Source organism: Brienomyrus brachyistius, chromosome 21 (genome assembly GCF_023856365.1).
Source record: "Brienomyrus brachyistius isolate T26 chromosome 21, BBRACH_0.4, whole genome shotgun sequence".
NCBI classification, from domain to species: Eukaryota; Metazoa; Chordata; class Actinopteri; order Osteoglossiformes; family Mormyridae; genus Brienomyrus; species Brienomyrus brachyistius.
In genome coordinates this window covers 8,933,655-8,958,349 of record NC_064553.1, presented here as the reverse complement: position 1 = coordinate 8,958,349, position 24,695 = coordinate 8,933,655, and the positions used below count along the sequence as shown (strand labels likewise).

The window sequence follows — 24,695 nt, the reverse complement described above, 5'->3', positions numbered from 1 at the left end:
CTGGCACCGTGCTCTTTTCCGGAGTTATAGCCTCTTTTACGTCACAAGTCAACCACATTGGTCGCTTTCGGGGCAGTTACAAAACCTTGGTTTTGACAGCTGGATCTTCTGAAGAAACCATTTTAGGGGTCGGAGGTTTGAAAGATATCCTCAAGCTTTGCTGTTTCAAACTACTGTGCATCTCTTCTGAACATCACCGAAACAGCTGCATTTACCATCAATGCTGCCCTCCAAAGGTCATTCTAAAAGGCTGACAAAATAATAACCAATAACTGGTACATAAATCCATCGGAGGAGCAGGTTGTATTTCCGAGCTATCAGCCAAAGGAGAGATCGTTTAAATACAAGAGTCTGATTATTTGTGGATGAATGAACCCAAACTAAATTTTGGAGTAGGACTTGTCTCCACCAAACCCCCGCCGCCCCACCCAGTTCGCATATAAGAAATACTGAAATTTTATATTTTAATTGTTTCTTTATTTTGACTGGGTTCAGTGCGATATGGTGTACTGGAGACCTTCTGTAACTTTCCTTTAGGCTTGTCCTGTATCCCACTGCATGGCCAAATGAAAGATTCATCCAACAGACAGACAGGCCATCCCAGGCCACAGGTGCCCAGGAAGGCCGACGAATGGCAAAGCAGTTGGGATTAATGGTGAATATTTAGAAATTTTAACACTTGAGCATCCATGTAGGCAAGACAGCTGAGCACAGTATGCAGGTCAACGTTCTCCCACGATCCCTTATGCTTATCCGACACACGTGCTTTTTTCTGCATGTCTGCCACCAGATGTTAGCAGCATGGAAGAGCTCTGTAACAGGACAGACTGTACGTCAGTTAGGACAGAACATGCTAAAATTACAGATATTTATTTCACTGTACATAATTAAGGTTATTAGGTACCTGAAAATATGTTTCCCAAAATATGTGATTAGAATGTATAATCAATATTAAATAATTCACAATATAATTAATCTTTAAGGAGTTTACTTTTCATTTTGGTCGTTCGGCTGTTTCAAGAATAAAGGACTGACATTTTGTTTGTTTTAAATAAATTATCACTGTTCAATTGCTATTTTTAAGTTTAGCTGTCTGGGTGCCTGCATTCTCTCTCTGTGTCCTTTCTGCTTGCTTGCATCTGCTCACGATTGCATGACCGTGTGTGTCTGTGGTTTAACTGACAAAATGGAGAAATGAGGAGTTTCTAGTTTCCTGTTGCAAACCTGGAAGCACGCCGTGTCTCTTGACTGTGGCTTCAACCGCCATTCGCAACGCAATCCCTCGGATATTTCTGCTTCTGGTGTAACGTGTGTTTAGCGCACAGCACAAGGTTCGGCGCAGACGCTCCCCAGGTTACAATGGCCCGTGCTACGATATTTCGGCTTTACGATGGGTAAATGTTTTTCACTTTCAGTACATTATTCAATATAGTAAGCTTGAGAACTTTCTGAAGAAGAGAAGAGGGAATATAGGGAGAGGATTCAATGTGGCCTGGATAGTAGGAGCATGAAGGCGATATGGATTCTGGTGAGAAGGTTCAAATGGTGGCGGCAGGGGGCTTGGTCCTGGTGAAGTCAGGAACCGGCAGAGGACACATCAATGTGACACCCAACTAACGATTTTAGGTTAGCAGAACGTTTTCAGGTCGTTAAGCGTCCTGGTTCCTAAAACGTTCAAAATGTCGATTTTTCTGGAAGTTCTAGGAATGTTGTTGGATTATGTGTCTGCAAAGTGTCTACAAGACTTGTACAATGTTTATGCAAGGTTCCTACGTTCCAAGACCCATGAACTAAATCTGTAGTCACTTACAGGATGGTATGAGGCTTTGTAGGTTAGGAACTGTACTTGCGATCAGAAAGTTGCTGGTTCAAATCCCAGAGCTGTCAGACTTTAATGATTGGGCCCTTGACCAAGGTCTTTAACCTCGAATCACTCCAGGGACTGTTGGACTGTGGATGAATGCAGATGAAGGTCACCACGTTTGCCTGGGTAACAATTACCATGCAGAACCACAGAACTCGTTCGGTTCAGTTAATGTTCATGTTAAGATTTCTTTACAAAACTGTAGAAAATCACTGCCATCTAGTGGACATTTTTCAGACAACACGTTTCATGGTCAAGTCCACGCTATTCAAAAGGAGCTCATGCTAAGAAATAAGCTAGCAGATAAAAACATTCTGACTGGTCTGCGTGCATAACACAAAAAAACAGCCAGTGCTTTTGTTCGTATGAATACATGTTCCTACCGGGAGGAAATTTAATGTAAATAATGGAATGCAAGGAAGGAAGGAATTTAAATAATTCCCCCAGGAGTAACCCTTACCCAATTACGGGAACTGCGGAGCATTTTCTAACACCTGACCTTGTAAATGGCCCTTAAGGTATTTTCCATTATCAAGATGAGCAATTACAGTTGTCTTTTTTTTAAAATAAAGTCATGCACAGGAAGCGTGCCTCGCTTCCTAAAACGCTTCCTGTTTTCTCAAAATATTGCGCCAGTCAACTAGGAATACTTCTGTACGAGGCTAGGAAAAGACACTAGCAATGGTCTAATTTAGTAGCAATGATAATAATACACAGACTAAGTCAGTCATCCATCCTCCGAGCAGGTCCCCTGGGCGGAGATAACTGGGGTTTTGTGGCATACAGCTGGGTGACACTGTCTGGCTGCACTTCTGCCTAAATGTACACAGGGTCACTGAATTTAGTGCAAAAGAGGAAATGGATAATAATAAGGATAATGACAAGAAGAAAGGGAAGAAGAAGAAGACAGAGATGGCTCCCAGAAATCTCTGTAGTTTCAGCACTACTAACACCCAAGAACAGTCACATGGGGCAGAAACCCAAGTCATGTGGGCCCCTAAACGACATCACCAAATAGTACATTCCACAGAGCATGTCTATTGAGACCACCCTGCCCCCCCCCCCCCCCAGGTCTAAATCCAGAGCATTCTATTCCAGTCCAGATAAGGAGAAGTATTGAGCAACCAGACGGTCCCATGAGGCACTTCCCCCCCGACCCCCGACACACACAGAACAGGCCTCCCAAGCAACATAACACCGAATCAGACCCCCTAATTTGTCAGTTTTGTTTTAGGTTATGACTTCCTCTCCAAATGGCCACCATCCCTTTCCGTTTTGACCAGTAGAGCTGGTTTACCGGCACAGCCTACTCCCCGGTGGAACTGATGGACGTGAACGATGGCAGATCAGGCCAAGATGGCCGACCGAGCCAAAACGGCGGCATTCCGCGTCCGACCTCGCCAGGTCACTCCTGCCCCCGTGGGCCCCCGCTGGTTCCCATTCATTGTACCTCCATACTGACGGTGCCAATTTTACAAAAGCGCTTTTCTCTACAGTACAGTACTGCCAGTCCTGGGAGTTGAACTTGATAGAGCGCTAACATGGTTATGAAGCACAGGGTCTGAGTTATGCAGATTAGCATTCTGTTTTGGATGCGAAAAAAAAACAAAGTGACCTTCCCACGGGTTAGTAGAGTCACATGCCATATAAGGAGAAGCACTGAGCTGATGTTAAGGCCCTAGACCTCGATCCCTCGCCCCAAAATCCACTGAAGTTGTATCATGTTCTATGGGTGGTAACACAGAGCACCAGGCCATCACTTTACACATTTATCTTTTACGCAACGCATTCAGTGAAACGGAACCACCCACGAGTATTCCATTTAATTAATCATTTCTACAAAATGTAACACACTGGACTGCTTTGTGACATCACAATGATTTGTCACAGACGGCGTGGCAAAACATATTTTCGCCAAACTGAAAGCATGGAGGAGGCATAGACCAAACTATCAAAGATTAAAGGAGAGGCTGGCTGCCAGACATATCTTGCAACCTCTCATTTATCTTTGGATACAGATCTCTCGTTTTTTTTCCCCCTGTGGTTAGTAACCGTGGCAGTCCGTATATTTTTAGAAGAAAAAGTGCCACGTTTCGAACAGCGATAAAGGGAGTAGTTTACACACAGCTGTCACCTGAGGTATACAGTAAAGTTTGTGTTATTTGGACACATGAGAGAACTAATTTAATACTGGGAGTGTTAATATAACCCTACAACAGATAAATAAATACAGGACTCTATAAACACCCTCAGTGTTAAATTAATAGTTCCAGTTGTGCAGTATCATTGCAGTACTGGTGATTTTTATCAGGAGAGAAGCTAGGGTATGGTGACCTGGGGGATTGGTGCTATTAGCATTGTTTAGCTGCATAAAAAATATTATTCACATCGTTATTACTTGTTTATTTTGTGTACTTATTGCTGCAGCACACTGTCTAGTCCTGTATTGCACCCAGGGGCACTGTAAAAGGGGGATATTTAGGATGATTCCAAAGTTCTGAACATAATTGTGTTGGTGTAGGTTGGAGGCCTAAAATGTCTAGCAGCACCCCACCCCACCCTGACAACGATATTGGAAGAATTTTTCTGTATTTTCCGAAGAAATTGCAGGAACTTTGCTACCCGTTCCAGAGCCGGCAACTTTGGTCAGCTGGCTGGTGTGAGATTGTCAACTGGATTCACAGTCTGCACACTTATTTGCATGTATGTTTGCGGTTTTATTACCTTGGAAATAGTCTGTATGGTTTGCAGTCGACTCCAGTGCTTTTTATGTAGCCAATTTTAGGTTTATAATGGAACTCATCACGCCGGATGAGTGACGGCTGGCACTGCCGCCATTCCAGTGCGCATGGCAGTGAAACCGTCTGCTCACGAGCTACCTGCTGGCTTTTGAAATGCTCAGTGTTAGTGTGATTATGTGGCTACTTACAAACTCCTACAAATGTTTACACTCTATTCACTTACAGTGCAGCCTTTCTCTGGTTTTGTCGCAGCAATAATGCACAGAAATGCTTTAAAAACAAAGGAGTGTGTCGTTCAAACCCTGCAAATAAACAGACTGAGCATTAATGTGAGATCAGACATTTATCTCCTAAACACCATCACCCCTCCCACTTAAATACCCCCCGTTGCATAACCCTTCCACCACCGGGTTTCTCCCATATGGTTTTTTTAGCGTTAGACTGGTCATTATACAGATACATTTAAAAACAATAACAAATACTCATGACTATGAATAAAATAATAAAACTATAAATAAATGGAATCTCTCGGGTCCTTCAGTTTTGACCACTCTCACCATTAATCACTTGGTCCAAATACCCATAGAGTCTAGCTGATCACTGTTTGTTCTAAAGCTATACATGGAATGACCACATACAGTAACTCTGGTTCTGCAGATACTTCAACCTGGAAGCACTGAGGAGCGACACTATCGCCAGAAGGGATACAGCCTGAGGATGGCTTGCTCACAGTCAACAGAGCATTAAGAGATAAAGTCCAGAATGGGGAGCATATCTCAGCAGCCTTCCGAGAAAAATTAGTAAAATTCCGGGCAACTGGTCCAAATATGGAACATCTAAGATTCAGATTTAAAGCTCCTGTGGTGGGAGACGGCCGGGACCTGAGCGTTTCCTGGAATCCACAAAGATATGTGACGCCCAGCATCTGCTTCTCATCTGCTGCTCAGCCGTGGCCCAGAATTCAGCCCCAGCTGTGCAGCCTCTGCAGGCCCCGCCCCTCACGCACTCCCCAGACCAATCAGAAGAAGCCTTTCTCAGGAAGGCTTGACTACCTGTGGCCATCACATGCCCCGGTGCAATCCAGTATGGTGCTACACCCAGGCAGGGGCCACTGTCAGCTGTGTGCACTCACCCTCTGTATGAATGTATCTGAATAAGAGGGGGCAAAGTTACTTGTGTATTTGCTGAAAAACTGCTCTAAAATCTTTTTGTTTTAAAACACATGGCAGCGCCAGTCAAACTTCTGGACACCCCTGCTGACAATGCATTCGTCTCTGATTAAGCTATGTTAGTCACCTTTTCGTAAAAGGCCTCGAGGCAGTGAAATAATACATATCAAATATGGCCACAACCAAGAAAAGTCTTCAACATCTCAACATTTTCTCAGATTTTGGACTCTTCAAAATAGCCCCCTTTTGCTTTGATGACAGCTTTGCAGACTCTTGACATTCTTTCAACCAGCTTCCGGATGTAGCCACCTGGGATGCTTCTCCAACAGTCCTGGAGGACTTTCCACAAGTTCTTGCCACAAGTTTGGGTACCTTGCTCTTATTCATTGAACCAATTTCAATTTTTGCTAATAATGTTTTTTGGGCTCACAATAAATCATTTGGGGTCCATGGATGCATGTGGCAGTGAGTCTAAGAGAAGGGACGTTTTAGCTAAGTTGTCTGGATTGGATGTCCCAGTGCCGTCCACGGCATTGGCATGGAGAGGGCGGGAGAGGGTGACAAAGCTGGGGTACATGTCAAACTGGAGCCCTCCGGAACAGCAGTGGACCTTCTTCAGCACAGCCTGCCGGACCAGGATGTAGACCCAGGGGTCCAGGATCTGGTTGCAGGTGGCAAAGCGGATCCAGAGCAGCAGGTGTTTATCCTGGACGGGCCCACCGGACAGGGCTGTGTGTGTAGTGAACACCTGAGGGGAGTGGGGGGGGGGTCAACCACCAGCAAACAAAGGTGCAAATATACAAACACACACATGCATGCGCACATGTTGAAACATGGACATACACGCACACAGACAAACCCATGGTGTAATGGTTAGCACTGTGGTTACCAATCGCAACTGGTTCTGGACCAAATCCACCTGCATCTCCTTAAATCTGGGCACCAGTATACCCACACACATGCGACCAAGATGAGTCTGAACCGGATCCGGGCCAAATGTGCAGAAATCTCCGCAGATCTGTAAACCGGATCTGGCCCGGTATCTTTTTGCAAAATGGACCAATACTGGCCTGAAACCGCTTTCTAGATTTGAAACAGAAAAGATTTACATTGAATATTTACCGAATCTGGCCCCTATTTGCACCAGAGTCAACAATTAAATTCAGATGCAGTTCAAAAGGGGGCAGTGAGTGGCTCTGTGGGTTTGTGTCTTTGTGCTTATAAACAGAAGCCCCCCCCCCCCACCAACAGAACAAGCTACGGAGAGCAAGATGTGGTGTGAAGAAAAGCATCATTGTACCAGTACTTTGGCAAATAAAGCATATTTTTTTGTTAAGTGTGGCTCAGACTAATTTTTTCCAGACTGACTGCTGACCAGCTCTGCTCCAGAACCCTCCCTGACCCTAAGTGGCCAGTGATTGGCTCAGCGGGCTCAGCTGATGGAGAGCTAGATGGGGTAGTTGAAGAGATGTGTAGCTGTGCTTGTGGGCATAAAAGCATTTATTAAGGTGCGTGCTACAGCATCATAAGCTAGGATTCTGGGGCAGAATGTAAGTTATTTGAACAGCTGGACTGGATTGCTTCGTTTCACCTGCCACATCTTGCTTCCCATAGCTTAGAGATCAGACAACAGGCAGCACCCCCAGAGCTGGGAGTTAAAGGCCTAACACAAGAGCCCGCAGACATGCAGCCATTCTGTCAAGACCAGGACTCAAACCAACAACCTTCTGCTCACCATTCCCGTATGTTAAGGTAAGATCCTGGAGCAGAACTGGTCGGCAGTCAGTCTGGGGCCACATTAAACAAACATGCTTTATTTGCACAAGTACAGATGCACCGGAATTCTTCTCTTCACTAAACCCATGTTTCTCTCTGTAGCCTGGAGGCCGCAGTGCAGGCTCAGCTAACATGCAGTGCTTTCTGTTGAGGCCAGGACTTGAACCAGTAGTCTTCTGCTCATAGGCACAAAAACTTCGCCCACTGCACCTCTCATTGCCGCCATTTAAGCCAGATCTGATTTTAACTTTAGACTCTAGTGCAGATCCAGCACAGATTCAGCATAAATCTGGCACATACGTATACGGCCCTTATCTGTTTCAAATCCAGGCAGCAGATTCAGACCAGCTTTGGCCTGTTGTGCAAGAAGTCACTGGACCACATTTGTTTTATGGATCTGTGGCAATTTCTGAACATTTGGTTTGGATCCGGATCAGACTCATCTTGCTACGAGGAAAAGTCCCTTAAGCCCCAGTTGCTCTTTCGTGAAAATATATGTTGCTCTGAATATTTAGCTCTTGCTAAATTTATGAAGTATAGAAATGGAATGTACAAATATAAAAGCACATGGTCCCGGTCTCTTCACACATGCAGGCAAAGAAACACTTGCAGAAACTTATGTGGCAAATGCACTGTTTTTGATTACACCTTTGTGGGGACTTTTTATGCTGACACGATATCGTGCAGCAAGAAGCCAAAGACACCTGAAATAAATGACCATGTAATGGACATCAGACACTCCGATTAGCCACAAGTGCTTCTCTGAGCTATGACTTCCTGTTACTGACTAAGCCGCATAGAATCTGAAGGTTCAGTTGCCGCCAGATTTATTTTATTTATTTAGCGGAAGCTTTTATCTGAAGTGACACACAATTGAGATAGCAGAGTCGGCCACTTCTTGGAGCAGATGAGGGTTAAGGGCCTCCCTCAATGGCCCAACAGTAAAATCACTCTGCCGACCGCAGACTCTGAACCACTGACCTACCAATTACTGGCAGAAAGTCAAATCTCAAAATATAGCATGCAAAAAAAAGAAAAACCCTTAAACTTTCCATGTACTGTAACTCCTGATTTTTTAGGTTCTTGGGTATGAACCATAAAGCACCATATAGAAACACCAGTTAGCTGAACTGCCTATTATTGAACTGGAGGAGTAAAGTGGAGTAACAGCAAGAACGTGCAACCTCTGCACACAGGATTCGAACCTCCGCACACACAGTAAGCAGGAGTGGGATTCAAACCTCTCCACACACATAGAGAAGGGGTGGGATTAGAACCTCTCCACACACATAGAGAAGGGGTGGGATTAGAACCTCCACACACACACAGAGCAAGGGTGGGATTCGAATCTCCACATACACAGAGCAGGGGTGGGATTCAAACCTCCGCACACACAGAGAGCAGGGGTGGGATTCGAACCTCCGCATGCACAGAGAGCAAGGACGGGATTTGAATCTCCGCACGCACAGAAAGCAAGGCCAGGATTCGAATCTCGACATGCACAAAGCGGGGGTGGGATTCGAACCACCGCACACACAGAGAGCAGGGGTGGGATTCGAACCTCAGCACACACAGAGAGCAGGGGCGGGATTTGAACCTCCGCACACACAGAGAGCAGGAGTGGGATTCGAACGTCCGCACACACAGAGAGCAGGAGTGGGATTCGAACGTCCGCACGCACATAGAGCAGGGGCGGGATTTGAACCTCCACATGCACAGAGCAGTGTTGGGATCCGAACCTCCACACACACAGAAAGCAGGGGCGGGATTTTAACCTCTAACTTTACATTCCATTCATTGCATATAACAAGAATCTGGTGTTTAAAACAAATTCCAGTACTGACAGAATTATTGTAACAGCACAGTTTAGTTCTAAGAGGTCTGTTTAAAATTGGCTTAAGAACTGCGAACAGCCAGTCCATTGAAGATCTCCATTCCTGTTTTGTGTATCTGCCTGTAGCTGTGAGACCATCAGTCTTCTTGTTTGATTTCCACTGACTCCAGGTAGGAGGCCAGCAGAGCCTAAACATCTGGATTATCTATGAGAAGATGACAGCTCTTTGACACCAAGGTCGGCCGGCACAAGTCCTACCCTCCTCCCCCAAATACTGTAAACAAACTCGGACACTATGTTACAGCTCTCCGTCAGAAAGCGTGTGAAGGTGGAAGCCCAGTGCAATAACCCAAGAACTGTTTACCCAAAGCAAGGCCATGTTTCTCCTGTGGATGTATAATAGATGAGCAATGACAGAATTGTGTCATGACATGGAGCTAAGGTTAAATTGCCCGTAGGTGTGAATGGTGTTTGTCCTCTGCGATGGGTTGATGCCCCATCCTGGGTTATTCTCTGCCTTGTGCCAGTAGCTTCCAGCATAGGCTACAGACCCCCATGATACTTTATAGGACAAGCAGGTATGGAAAATGGATGCAAAACTTTATATAGTGAGCATATGTGAAGACTGCATGCCTCAGTTACTCAAACAAAACCAGTTACTAGGGGAATGTTTTATTCTGGCCAAAACCGGCCGCAAAATAGTTGTGTTGTTTGGTAAATATTTTATTAACAACAACATATGAGCCATAACGTTCTGTGGAAAAAATACAACCTTGACTCTAACTGCTAATTGTCCCCTTTAGCGGAAGCAACCATACAGTAAGCAGGCGTCTCTTATAACTGTGTACCAGTGTCTGACATGAGCTGGGAGAAAGCTTCTTCCCACTGCTTCATGCAGAATTCTTTCGGCTGAGTGCTGTTTGGGGGATTCGTGCATGCACATCCCATTTCGAATCCCCCATGCCATCTCAAAGACATCCATATCTGGGCTTTGACTTAAGAACCCTGCATTCTGTTATTTTCTTTGGTGAATTTACTGGAATGTTTTGGGTCATTTTCAAGTCGTAAGGTCCACTATTGGTTGAGCTTCAATCTTCTGACAGATTGTGTCACAGTTTCTCCAGGGGCCCCTTGGCACATGAAGAGTTGATAGTGGATTCTGTGATGGTCGTCTGCTCAGGCTCAGGTGCAGCAGAGCAGCCCCAAATCATAACATTACCACCACCATGTTTTTCAGTTGGTATCAGGATCTTCTGGTCAAATGATGTGCTTGGAAATGTAGCCAAATATCTCTATCTTTGCCTCTTCAGTCTAAAGCACATTGTTCCAGAAGTCCAGGTCTTGTCATGTTCATGTGCAAACTTCAGTCTTGCCATAATGTCCTTAACAAGCCACACCTGCCACGTAGCTATAATACAGGGGTAGGGAACCTAATCCATGAAGAGGCGGTGCGGGTTTTTCAATCAGCCAATAATAACGCAGCGGTCCCAGGGACCCACTGTTATTGGCTGATTGAGAGATCATCCCGAAAACCCTCCCCCACACCGGCCCCTCATGGATTAGGTTCCCCAGCCCTGCTCTAATGGTGGCCACCTGCACCAGAGAATTTCCCCCACATGGGACCAATAAGGTGTCATTATTATAAACTCACACACTTACAGATCTGTCGTTTACTTTTTCCCTTTTGCTTTAGCATAGGTGTCATGATGTCAGATGTAGGTAAATCATACATAATTCCTTGAATCAAAATCATATGCTGTCTTTCTTTCTGTCCTCTATGCAGCTGGTTACTAATAGTGTGAATTTCCAGTTCCGAAACCAAATTTGCAGTTATCGTCGTTTCGTTTAATCTGCCAAGTATCTGACCAAGTCATGAATGCCTATGAATCCAATAAGCCATGTTGACTCTGGGTAAATATGAATTAGAAGGAGCCTGTAACATTGTATAATAGAATAATCTCATAAATAATAGAAGTTAAGTTCTGTGATAGAAGTGGTTGATATTATTTCCATAATGTTAGTTATTGTGGTTTCTAGTCTCTGTGGATTATTCCAATCTCTAATGATTTCTTAAGAAATAATGTCTTTTATGTACTCACCAGTAGGGGGCACCAGGAGACGGTTGCAATGATCATGATCCAGATAAGCTGAATCATCATCTCCACCTCATGGTTTCGCCAGCGACGATTGGCATCCCGTCCACAGCAGTTGTGCAACAGCGTCGTGACACTGACCGTGTTCAGGATGAAGGATGTGGTCAGAGATAAGAGTCCCACCAGGGAGAAACCCAAGGAGAACATCAGGTCTGGGGTTTGGGAGCTCATGTTGAAGAAACACCAGGATCCTGGGCTTTGCAGGTGGTAACTGCCCAGTCCGATCACGGGCAGCAGGCTGACGGCGCCAGCAAACATCCACACCAGCAGCACGGTGAGCAGAACCCGGCCTTTGGACATGTGGGTGGAGCGGGAGAAGGGCTTCCGGATGCCCATGAAGCGCTCCACCGCCATGGCCGCCCCCAGGAGCAGCGGGCACAGGCCGTAGAAGACCATGGACATGCCCATGAAATTGCAGAGGTGGCAGTGCGGGTCCACCTCACTCCAGTTGAAGTGCTTGGTGTGGTAGGAGATAACGATGGAACCGGTCACCAGTAGACCTGAGAAGTCTGTCACCACCAGGCAAGAGAGGAAGATGAGAAAGGAAGAGCGGGATCGACTGTGGGTCCTTCGGTACGCCCCGATCAGGACGATTAGGGCGATGAGGTTGGAGCTGAGGCCCACAGCAGTGAAGGTGGCAGAGAAGTAAGGTGAGGCGATAGGATGGTTGTATTGGATAGGTGGTTTATTTATAGAGAAGCAAATAGGAGTCGACTCATTGCCATAAGAAGTCAACTCAACCATGATGTCAGCTGATGGGCTTTTATAGTTCTCCAGATGATAAGAGCAGGATGTAGGACATGTATCACCCTATAAAAGACAAATATCGAAAGCTCTGTAGTTCTGCAGCCATACTACTAGACTTTCCTCAATGACGGCATGCAGCTACCTCAATTGTAAATGAGAAGATATTCCTGAGGAGGGTCAAAACATAAAAACACCCGGAAGTGTAGAAGCCTGCCCCCACTTTAAGAAACATACGACTTTCCTGGGGGGCACCATGTGGCTCAGTGGGCCTTTAACCAGAAGGTCATGGGTTTACGCCTAACCGCAGCACATTTGCAGGTCCTTGAGCGAGGCCCTTAACCCCCAGCTCCCTGGGCGCTGCTACGGGCTGCCCTTCATGACCAGCTTGCTCTCATCTACAGTGAGCAAGTTGGGGGGAGGCGCAAAGAGAACTTCCCCACAAAAAGAAATAAAGTATCTATTATTATTATTTTTGTGGGTAGCGAGATCTGCCTTCAGTTGCAAATGCAGCAGCTAATTTTTAAGTCATCGGATGGTTACATGTCAGTACTCCGCTGACAGAGCTGTCAGCCGCTGCCCCATGTCAGTAAATAACGCTAAGGTTTCTTTAGCACAGTTCCATAAAGCCAAAAGAATTCAGCACGCTACTCTGCAAAAGTCTTACGCAGTCAAAGGAAATGTTTAAGGCAATTTATCTAGATGGTGAATGTAGATTTGCTCAGGGAAAAAAAGCACAATTTGACATTACGACATCTGCAAATTAACAGTAACACAATAAAAAGTAAAAAAAAACAAAAAAAACAAGAATTTCTGCTGCTCTCCAAAAACTTACTGACATCTTGTTGGATTAGATAAGTGAACATTGCTTTGGTTCCCAAACCAAACCCTGTATTTGTTAAGTTCCTCAACCAGCTCAATTAAATAATGAATTTATTAACTTATTTTTAAACACCTCAATGAAGTATCAATTACCCAAATGAATTATATTTATGCCGGAGTCAAAAAACATGCTTGGGTGTATCGGACGGTCGCTGCAAATACTGGGGCGACTTCAGAAGAGGCTTTGAAATGGCTGAGCAGATACACTCAGCTTAGACACAATATCATAGTTTCACACCAACATGAAGACCATTTAACATCATTTTCATTGACTGCACTGTACTGTATGTTTGAAAACTGAACCATAAACCAAAAAAGTCCAGGGTTTCTTTTTGTAGTTGTTATTAAAACACTTTGTATAAAGTCATTTAATAATGAAAGTTTGTTAAATGATGTAGCATCTGGATAGATGGTTTCTGTGTTTATTTAGCGACATTTTTAAACAGTTTATATTTGCTTATGATGTTATTTCAATGTTGCGTAACCATTATTGTGTCCACATGTATGTTGCAATGAGATACCACTGTTAGCCTCCTAAAAGGTTGGGAGAAATACATCAGTGGCATTAAAAAATGTCTTGTCTGATAGATAATGATGCTTAACTCATGCGCTATTATTTGTAAACAATAACAATCTCTCCAGTATCGCCGCACAGCAGATTCCCACTGTGAAAGATACGTATTTTCAGAGTAAAATGGTGACACATGAACATTTGATTTCAAAATCTCATCCTCTAGGAGAAACAAGCAAAACAAAGTTCATATGCCAGAAAAAAATTAATTAAATGGGGGAAAAAGTCATTTACCACCCAGAGAAAAAATAAACGGGAAGCCGTAGAGGCAGGGAAGAAAAATCTTTAGGATTTTCGCTAATTTTGTGGTCTGTCATCAAAATAAACAAGCTTCCTCCTAAACGTCTTGTGAAAATCCACTCTTACTGTATGTTCCTCAGATTTCCACACACAGCTCATCTCCTAATGAATCTGTGCCCCAACACTGCATGGTATCTTTTGCATAAGTCACATCTGTATGTTTACCTAGCCGAGAGTTTAAAGGGGAAGCTACTAAGAGGACCAGAACTTAATTACATTCTCCGAGATGCTATCGAGCCACAAGGGCTAAGAAAAGCAGCCTTTGAAGTATCGCTTTAGGAACAGCATGAACATGACGACTCAACTTCCATGGTGCTCAGCAGCACCTTCAGAACTTCACCTCAAAGTGAAACAGAGATTATACCACTTTGCAGCTTTCAGCAGTAATCTTATATTGAAAATGTTTTGTTTGTGTATTGATCTGGTGGCATTTGAAAGAAAACCATTTTAATAAAAAAAATCAGATTTAGAAGAAATGGAGAGTATGATGGCAGCAGAAGAGTAAACAGAGGAGAAGATTACCTTAGATTGCTCCCGTCTTAGGTTGGAGAGTACGCTTTAGCCTTGGCAGCGTCTTCTAAAATGGCTTCAGCCAAAATTTCACCCCCCCTCCTGTTTAGCGACAGAAACCAGCTGTATCTCCAGTGGCACAGCAACACAAGCGGAAAACAAATTACCGCTCCAGAATCCAATCCGTTTATTCACCATGTCCAAAGGGGCGGAGGAACACAACATGTATTGTGGGCTTGTGCACGGCGCTAAACACGGAAGGTGACCAGCTGGTCCTGCAGACTTGACTCAACTGTGACTAATCATCTTCTTGCTGCATGCGTGCTTTATTTTGAGGTATCATTTCGTGATACCCTGTTCTGTCCTGACTTGCTTGTGCCTTCGATTTCTGCACGTTAAATTTACGCCAGAAATGCTGAAATTGAATGCACATGCTGAATTGGTTCAAACTGTTTCCAGGCTTATGGAAACTGTTGCATCTCGGCCATCCAATATCCAATGAGCTGGGAGGAGACCATCCCGTCAGACGGTTTTAAATGGGCTGAAAAGTGTGACCTCAGAGTTTTTGGGTTTAATTAATGATATGTGTCAGCATTCTGACTGAGTCTACAGGTCTGAATCGATAACATTAACATTAGTGTTAGCATTAACAGATCACAGGTTTGTACCCATTGAGTCTATGACTGATAACCCAACACACTTTGCTATTTTATCTACTTTGTCTCGCTCCAAGCTGTTCCTAGTAATCTGCCACGTTCATAGTTGGCTTTTGATCTCCACAGCTATTGTGCAACAGGATGGCTTACTCTACAATCACTTTGGAGTCATAAATGAACTATGTTGGGAGTGTCAGCTCCTGACGAATGTCAAGCGTTGGAGTTGAAGTAAGTCACCTCGATAGAAAGCAGACATTGATTAGTACCACATCACAGCCAGATCTCGGAGCCATTTCTCATAATACCCCATCGCTTCAAATCGCCTTCTTGGCACAAACCAATAAATATTGATATGAAATAAACAGATCTAAAGAGAGGTGGTAGAGTGTTTTGTCAGCTTTCATCGATTCTGGACTGACATCAGATGTCTCAAGTCAAGCTCAGTATCTGGGAGGCAGAGTCTGAATTCTCTAGTTACGCATCAAATTGACTTCCAACTTTGAGTCTCGGGCCAAGTCTGAAGTTGGAGGACCGGCGCTTCAGGGACTCTCAAGGCCAAAAGAACCCCGAGGAGGCCAATGGAAGCTGAAAGACATTTTTTTTTTTACAGCTGTAGTTATTTATCATTGTCCTCAGTATGTTACTGAGTGAGAATGTATAACTCAACTCTAAGGAAATTAATTCAGTAAATAGTCATAATATTGTATCCTGAGGTTATAAAATACTATATATATGCATAAATATATTGTCATAAGTGCAAACAAAAAATTGTGTTGTGTTTAACGTGTAAGATAAATGTTTTTGTACAGAAAAGACAGTCCAATTTAATTCACCAAAAAATAAGTCTTCCAAAAAAGGCATTAGACTCAATAAAAAGACAATCTGAACTGGCCCAACCAATTAAATAAACTTTTACAAATTCCCCAACAACCCAAAACTATTGGGTCCTGACATACCCAGATTTGGCTGAACTATTAAAAGACTCATCTGGGATATAAACTTCATAAAGACAGGCTTTTATTTTATTTTTCCTTATGCGAAGTCAACGCATAACCTTATGTTACTCTACCGCATTTATGTCCAATAAGGAAGTAACAACAGACGACATGTAGATCTTTACCAATACTCATTTAACTACTTATATAAACTTTACAGACTACTCATATATTCATGCAGCGTGTTTTGATTAATGTGTTATTAGCTCAGTTTTACAGAACTATTCTATTGTATAAGTAAGGTTAATTTAATTCAATGAATTTCTAGATAGGCGAGTGACTGAAATTTAAAAGGTGTTTAATTCCTTTGGTTAAATTTAGGGGAATGATTAGTATTTTTGCAGCCCCCCGCAAAAAAAATAAATAAATGCAGCCAGTGTGTGATGCCCGGCCCGTCCGCTCCTCGTGTGTGCCACGCCCCCTTACTACCCACGTGTTCTTCCCTGATTGTTTCCACCTGTGTCTGATTACTTTGATTAGTCTTGTCCTGTTTTAAGTCCTGGTCTTGCCTGTTACCCTGGTCCGTCATTGCGTGACTAGTGTGCGTAGTGTGGATCGTCTGTGGCTTCCATGTTTCCCATGTTCCAGTGCCAGAATAAACCCCCGTTTTCCCCGATCCTGCCTCGTCTGCCTGGTCTCTGGCCAACTACCCGCACGTTCGCCTGTCCGTCCCTCCCCGAACGTGACAGAATGACGGACCAAAAGAAGAAGAGGAAGCGAGGGAGGAAGAGGACTCCCAATGAGTCCATCAGTCTGGGTGCCTGCTCTCTCTCAAGCCCTTGGCTCCCTAGCGAAGAGAGGGAACCCGTCCTAAGCCCGGAGTCAGAACCACTCCGTTTTGGAGCCCGTTTCCTGACCCGGCTCTGGGATCGTAGCGACGACGAGGAGGAAGAGCTCGTCCTAATCCCGGGCGTTGCACCGTTCCCCGGGGACCAGCGGCCACCCCTCGAAAGGCACCAGTACCGCCCCGAAAGACTGGATAATTGGGGAGGTGTCCGCGCAGGTAGAGACGCGATCCCGCGTGTGCCCCGCTTCCCAAAGGGGGCCGTGTCCGTCTCTCCCTCGTCAGACTTGCCAGTCCCGCCGTTAGAGGCAAAAGCCCCTGCGGCGCCCCCCTCGCCTCTGTTAGAGGAAAGAGAGCGGCTGGCTCACAAGTTCTTCGCCCTCCAGGGGTTATACTGGAGGGTGTCGGACAGCTTCCCGACTCCAAGAGACACAGAGGTAGAGCAACACCTGGCCCAGCTCCAGAAGGACTTCGAGGCGTTTAACCCCGCCTCTGAGCCGGCGGCCCTCGAAGCCCTCGGGGAGGGCTTACAGAGGCCTCTCCAGCTCCGGACACCGGAGGACCCCGTACCGGACCATCCGCCTCTACCCCTGGAGCTTGAACCGGAGCAGCCACCTCTGCACGCGGGTCCTGCACCGGCGCACCCGCCTTTGCCGACGGATCCCGTGCCAGGACCATCGCCGCCGCCTGCACTGTTCGCAACGCCCACACCCTTGCAATCTGCGCAGCCGGAGCAGCCCCCACAACTGCCCGTGAGAACTGCGCAGCTTCCTCTGCTAGCGACACCTGCACCGGCGCAGCCGCCAGCTCCCGTGGCTCCCGTGTTGGAGCAGTCGCCAGTGTCCGCGGTTCCCACGCCGGGGCAGCCGCCTCCACTGCCTGCGTGACCACCTGGAACCACCCGCCTGTACTTGAGACTCCCGCTGTCGAGTCATCCTGCCTGCCTGCAACCTCCGTGCAGGCGTCCTGTCTGCCTGCAGTTCCATCACCCACGTCTGGGGCGCCCTCGCTATCTGCAGCCCCTGTGCCTACGCCCGAGTCCTCTGTCCTGCCTGCAGCTCCCGCGCCCACGCTTGGGGCGCACTTCCTGCCTGCAGCGCCCTCGCCCGAGGTGCCCCCTGTCACTCCCCTTGTGACTCTGATCCCTGGCCCCGTTCCTGATCCCACTCCCTTTGTGACTCCAGTCCCTGACCCCACTCCAGTCCCTTCTGCCTTAGTCCCCGAGGAGGTCCCAGAGGACTCCATCTTGGCTCCTCCATCTCTGGAGGTGGAGGAGCTTGAATGGGACCCCTTGGGGACCCTACTTGTGACTCCTTCGCCCTCACCCCGGCGACATCGACTCCGACCAGGGGTCGGTATGTCTGTGTCCCGCAAGGGGAAGGGGCACAGACGTAGGACTGGGGTCCTTCCCGCCCGACCCCCTGGCTTGTCCTCGCTCACCGGCGCTGTAGCTAGGTCGGCGCCTGCGGGTCCTGGTCTGCCTGGTCAGCGATCACCTGCGGGTCCCCCATCGTGACCTCGTCGCCCTGCCTCGCTCCCTGCGCCGGTTCCTCGGTGGTCGCCTGCGGGTTCCCTGAGGGCGGCTCCTCAGTCGCCTCCGGATCCTCCCGCTCCGGTGCGGCGGACGACGTCGCCGCCTGCAGCGGCTCCCCCCCTCTCCTTGCCTTCGCCAGGGTCCCTTCCCGCTCCCTCGTCCCCTTCCCTGGTCCTCCCTCCGGCTCCCTTCTCAGCCCCTACGTCTGTTCCTCGCCCTGTCTCCTCGGCCACTCCGAGGTCCCCTCCGGCTCCGGCCTCCCGGCCGCCTGCAGCCCCTCCGGCTGCCTCCCGTCACCCGCAAGGGTTCACTCGGCCGACCCTTTATTCCCCCTCCTTCTCGCCCTGTACTCCTGCCTTTGTCCCTGCCTTCTCTCCTCCTGTCTTTATTCTGCCTGCTTTTGCTCCTCGCCCCGTTGTTCCGCCCTTTCCGGCTCCTGGTTTCCCGATGTTCCCTCCTTGCACTCCCGTTCCTAGTGTCCCGCATGTCCCTCCTGTTTCTCCCTTCCTGGTTTGTCTCTCCGCTTTCCCGGTCCTGTGTCAAGTCCTGTCGTACGTCCTGTCTCTCGCCGTGTTCTGTTCTTCTGTCCTGTTCCCAGTCCTGCGTTAATCCCTGTGTTTTATTGTCCGGGTCCAGTTTTTCCTCTCGTCCCGTCCTGCGCCCCTCCGAGGCACGCCCGGTGAAGCGTGCCTTTAGAGGGGGGTTCTGTGGTGCCCGGCCCGTCCGTTCCTCATGTGTGCCACGCCCCCTGACTACCCGATCCTGCCTCGTCTGCCTGGTCTCTGGCCAACTACCCGCATGTTCTCCTGTCCGTCCCTCCCCGAACGTGACACAGTGTGTGGCTGCTGAGAATGCACAGTTAGCTTTGATGGGAACGGCAATCCCAAAAGCATCATTATGACCTTCTGGCCTTTTGATGATGTGGGTGTGGTCTCTGCCCATGGTTTGGGAGATCAAAGCTTAAGCCATGGCCACCCGCAGCGAAGACACGATTGGATAAGAGCTTACATTAGGGAGTCACTATACCATGATGTAATCATATAAGGCCTGGCACATGCCAGACTCGTGGGGGGCACTCACACCAAAGGTGGCAACCACGGCACCACACAGATCTCACAATTCTTCCGATCATCTTCCGACTCCTTATCCTGTACGAGGCGGCGACAAGCCCACAAGTCATCCCAGGAAGCTCAGGGTTGGGGGAACCCTAGACAGGGTGCCAGGGATTAGTTTACTCAGTAGCTTGAAGGTAAGCATTAATCAGAGGCGATTTTATACACAGGCTCACCCAGGCTGAAGCACAGGGGCTTTTTATTGTCACCAATATCCCGAATGGCAGCTACATCATCATGGAAAATAGTAGTGGGACCCCTGACCATGTTAAAGTGGCTCTGGCATTAATGTATTAATTCTCACAACACGTGCCTGCTTGCCACTTTTAATCCTGTCTCTGTCTTTGCTCAACATCACAAGCAGCCACTTTAGCATGCGATGCCAATCGACAAACCATAATTCCCCCAACAGTGCTTAAATGCACTTCACTAAAAATCCATTATTAAAATGCAATTTCAAATTAGTCATTTTTGTATACACTTGATTGAATGTAATTCATACATTTTACGAATAATTATGATTATTAGTGTGACACACAGTCATTTACAATTTGTATAAAAACCATTAACAACCAGGTATAGATTTATCACAGAAAAGCACATTGTATGCAAATGAGGGATTCTGTTGTTTATGCAGCTGGTTCATGGAATTTATATAATATACAATTTAGTGACTTATTAAGCTGCAAAGCTGCTAGACTGGTACAGACATATGTTTAGCTATTTTATGTGAGTTGCCATCAAAAAAGCAAGTTTTCAAATTATAGTGAATTATAAGCGAGTTATTATTGGTTGAACCAAAGAACTATTTCCTGAATTAATTCAGTACATATGGTTCAAAAAAAAATTTAAGTCAATAAAATTCAAATAACCTGTCTGCTATGTCTTTAGTAATAAAGGATGCACGTTCAGATTTGCAGACACATACTCCTGCAAGTCGACAAAGTCCAGTAAAATCAGACTTTTAGATCATAATGTATATTTATTTAAACTGTAATGGTCAAACTACAGACATCTCTGGTTTCATGGCTACAGGGTTTCTACAGCGCTTGATACAATGTAATACTTCTGCATGTAGCATTTTGCCCCTTAAAGTAATATCTACATTTTTGTGTGTGTGTGTTTTTAAGAAGAATCAGAAACCCTGTTGTGCATTTCCTATGATATACCAGAGAATACGGTAGGTGACACCACATTCTATAGGATTCTTGCCTATACATATTTAATTAAAATAGCTTCTACTCGTACCCACACATTTTGCGCTGCTGCAGCCTGTACTGCACTACTTTCTTTTTAAATTGTCTTATATCTCACAGCTTTGCAAATACGACTGCCGTGTTTTACAGGTCTGACTCTTCATGGCTGCGTAATGGTGACACAGGCACTGCTAAAATGCTCAGAGTGAGTTATAACTCTCATTGTCACATGCTGGCGCAGTAGGAGACCCATACTGTATAAGCCCAGTCAGGGACCAGATGTCCGGTCCCCTTGTTTCTGCAAACGGCTGCATGTAGCTGGAATAATTTCTGTAAGATAAACTGCACTTTGGTTTTCCCCCTCAGTGGTGCTCAGGGCTTCTCGTGCCTGTTTTGTCTTTGGTTGAAGGTCAAAGTTCAGATGCAGAAGTTATACATTAAATAATGCAAAGGCAATATTTACAAAACGTGGCGAAATTCATTTACTGTTATACGATGGATGTGGGGGGACAATGAACGTTTGATTAACTAGTGAGAAAAGAAAAGGTAAGAGTTAGGCATAATTTACTTGGATGCTTGTACGGGAACTCCACAGTCCAGCTCACAGCAAGCGTTCTTCCTCTTTGGTACAGGATCCATCCATCTGTCCCCCATTACTCAGCTCCTTGACCAGACACTGGATATCTTCTGTGTAGACCCCAGTGACACTCTTCAGGATGGCCTCCAGGTGCTACAAGGTCCATCCAAACCACAGCTCTCCAGCTAGTTTTCAGATAACTCTGAGAACTGATGAGTCACACCTGATCTCATCTCCTTTTGTAGGTTGTAGCTTATGGGTTAAATTAATTTTGGACCTGGTGCTTAATGTGACTGGTCCATCTGCAGAAGAACGTACTGAGCCTGCAGGAGAGGTGGCTCCTGAGCAGGACGGCGGTGTCTTTCTCTGAGGGACGACTATCAGACGGAAAGAGTTTGACCCGTTCCGAAACACAGAGCTTGCCACAGAGGGGCGCCTCTTTGCATTAGAACTTACTCTCCATTTTAAGGCCAACTGACACAGAATGTAGATCCAGGGATCAAAGATCTGGTTGAGGCAGGCCAGGCGCAAGCAGAAAAGCATCAGGTTCTGGTCCCTGGCTTCCCCAAACACCGTGCTTTGCAGGATGAGTATCTGCACAGGGAAGGGAGATGTTTATCAGACAGATTGACTCCCTCGTTCTTCCCTTGGAGGACCAGTTATGGTAAATCATAAAACCAAATACCTGCTTTCAAACCTTTTGAGATGCAACCGAAATACGAAACATAAATTTCTGGCCTGTTCATAGATTGATGTTCATAGATTCATTTTCCTGTGTGCACAGGAGTATAGTTACAAAATCTGGGCCCCCAGACCAAATGTCCCCCGACCCCTTGGGCTACTGATACCACATAGATTCACAACTCTTAACAAAAAACATTTTGTTGATAAGGTCCTTTTCAAATGCACCACAGGCTAAAGGTATTTAGCTGAGAACCATTTTACATTTACAATGCAGTCGTATAATAATTACTTATACTTGCAATAGTGTTACATTTCTGTGAATTACATCATATTCATTATAACAGTTTAATTGACTGACAGTATATACGCGTGTACAGGTAGCTGTGGCTGTTGCAAATTTTAAATAAATGTAGGTATCTTTGTCTCAGAAAAGACTGGTTAACGCCTGGTCGTTTGTACAGATATTTAATAAAAAAAGACTTTTTGTTTTTTGAGACTTTTCACCAATAATGATTTGGGAAGTCTTTGCAATAGACTATCAACTTAATACATGGGTTCCCAAAGTGGGGGTCACCTCAGGACCCTCAAAATAACATATCTTTATCAATATATCAACATAACATATCAACATAACATATCAAATATCTTTTTTTTGCGGGGGCGGGGGTGTTGGTAGATGTAACTAATCTGAGGGCGGGGGGGGGGGGGCTTAGCAAATTTATTGTAAACGACTGGTTACGATGGAGTTTTATTCACGTTTTTTCACTTACATTGACAAACTCACAATTCTTACCCCCCTCCCATACCTCCACTTTGGAAACCCCTGAAGTAATTGTCATTGAAGTGTATCACACTCACCAGAAAGGGGCACCAACAGACAGAGGTGATGACCATAATCCAGATGAGCTGCATCATCATCTCTACCTCATGGTTCCGCTGCCGTCGAGAAGTGTTCCGTCCACAGCAGATGCGTAGCAGCGTCATCACACTGACCGTGTTCAGGATGAAGGATGTAGCCAGAGATAAGAGTCCCACCAGGGAGTAACACAAGGAGAACATCAGGTCTGTGGTTTGGGAGCTCATGTTGAAGAAACACCAGGATCCTGGGCTTTGCAGGTGGTAACTGCCCAGCCCAATCATGGGCAGCAGGCTGACGGCGCCAGCAAACATCCACACCAGCAGCACGGTGAGCAGAACCCGGCCTTTGGACATGCGGGTGGAGCGGGAGAAGGGCCTCCGGATGCCCATGAAGCGCTCCACCGCCATGGCCGCCCCCAGGAGCAGCGGGCACAGGCCGTAGAAGACCATGGACATGCCCATGAAGTTGCAGAGGTGGCAGTGCGGGTCCACCTCACTCCAGTTGAAGCGCTTGGTGTGGTAGGAGATAACGACGGGACCGGTCACCAGTAGACCCATGAAGTCTGTCACCACCAGGCAAGACAGGAAGATGAGAAAGGAAGAGCGGGATCGACTGTGGGTCCTCCGGTATGCCCTGATCAGGACGATTAGGGCGATGAGGTTGGAGCTGAGGCCCACAGCAGTGAATGTGGCAGCAAAGTAAGGTGAGGCGATAGGGTGGTTATAATGGAGAGATCTGTTTACGGAAAAGCACATTGGAGGGGTCTCATTGCCGTAAAGGGAGGATCCGGCCATGATGCCAGAAGATGGATCCCTCTGGACGATGACTCTAGAGATATATATACTGGTCACCATTTCATAGTAACTGTGCAGAAACACTTTCTTCCTTACGGATGAGCAAAATACCGCATATGGAAAGATTTCACATCATACCTAAAATCAGCTGCGAAAGTCCTGTTTTTTCCTGACGTTCTTGATTAAGATTAGTTAACATAAACATAATTACTGAGGAAGAAACTCCAGCTGTTATCATCGCAAACCAAGTACAGTTTTAAAACAATTAAATTAAACAGAAGTCCAGCTAAATGGCGATAGCAGGAAGCTACAGATTGAACCTAAACACATTCGTTAGCTTGCCGGGCACGTTAGAAGCAACTTTTTGGTACTTACTGTCCTCTTTCACAAGGTTCTTGTGTTTTCCAAATGTCGATAGATGACAAATCGGATAAAAGGAGGACCGTTGTGATGGGTTAATTGTCTATTTCTCTCCCTCCCAGCCAATGAACGCCCAGCAGCATAACCCAACAGCAGCGGAGACAGGGTCTGCAGTGATCTCTGCCTTTCCCCTGAAGCAACCAGTGAACGTCTCTGGCTGTCTGAGAGAAGCACCGCCTGTAGGAAGAGACCTTAAAAAAAAGTGATCCGTCTCCTGGCGTAGGTTTGGAATGCCGTAATATCCAGAAAATAAACAGGAAGTTGGATTAAACTACAAAGAGTACTTTCATTTTTTTTTTAAGCTAATGACCTCCTTTACAAAGAGATAATAAAAGATTGGCTTCGGAGGCAATACATATGCCATCTAAAAGACAATAATTGGTCCTCAATGAGTGTGCCGTCCCGCGCTGTCCCTGAGAGGCATAGAATGTATTTTCCAACGGCACATGCATTTTATCGTGTTCCAATCACTCGATTCTTTAACTCAGATAAATAAGGGAGACGTCGAGAATAAAGCCAAAGCAGATGTTGACGCCACAT

General features: G+C 46.1%; 1 protein-coding gene across 4 annotated transcripts; it reads right to left on the bottom strand.

Annotated features, from left to right (window-relative positions):
* Positions 1-4,929: 4,929 nt before the first annotated feature.
* LOC125716398 (thromboxane A2 receptor-like) lies at positions 4,930-24,679 on the bottom strand. 4 transcript variants are annotated; one of them, XM_048988650.1, is made up of 4 exons: positions 24,111-24,679; positions 23,433-23,769; positions 11,484-11,975; positions 4,930-6,522 (listed from the first exon to the last, which is right to left on the bottom strand). In XM_048988650.1, exons 2-4 carry the CDS (start codon positions 23,733-23,735, stop codon positions 6,211-6,213), a joined length of 1,107 nt encoding a protein of 368 aa, XP_048844607.1. In that variant the 5' UTR covers positions 23,736-23,769; positions 24,111-24,679; the 3' UTR covers positions 4,930-6,210. The 4 variants fall into 4 exon arrangements, 3 of the variants coding, with proteins under 3 accessions (XP_048844607.1, XP_048844606.1, XP_048844605.1); XR_007384325.1 differs by lacking the exons at positions 4,930-6,522; positions 11,484-11,975 and adding exons at positions 18,723-19,720; positions 21,390-21,992 and having other exon boundaries at positions 22,941-23,769; positions 24,111-24,668; XM_048988649.1 differs by lacking the exons at positions 23,433-23,769; positions 24,111-24,679 and adding an exon at positions 14,557-15,539 and having other exon boundaries at positions 11,484-12,347.
* Positions 24,680-24,695: the final 16 nt, after the last annotated feature.

Excerpts from the sequence above, each read along its gene's own strand:
- LOC125716398 (XM_048988648.1), bottom strand. The coding sequence starts at position 23,735 with ATGGCCGGATCCTCCCTTTACGGCAATGAGACCCCTCCAATGTGCTTT. Across the intron at positions 21,993-22,940 it reads TCTGTTGGTGCCCCTTTCTG|ATACTCATCCTGCAAAGCAC; the intron begins GTGAGTGTGATA and ends TTCCCTGTGCAG.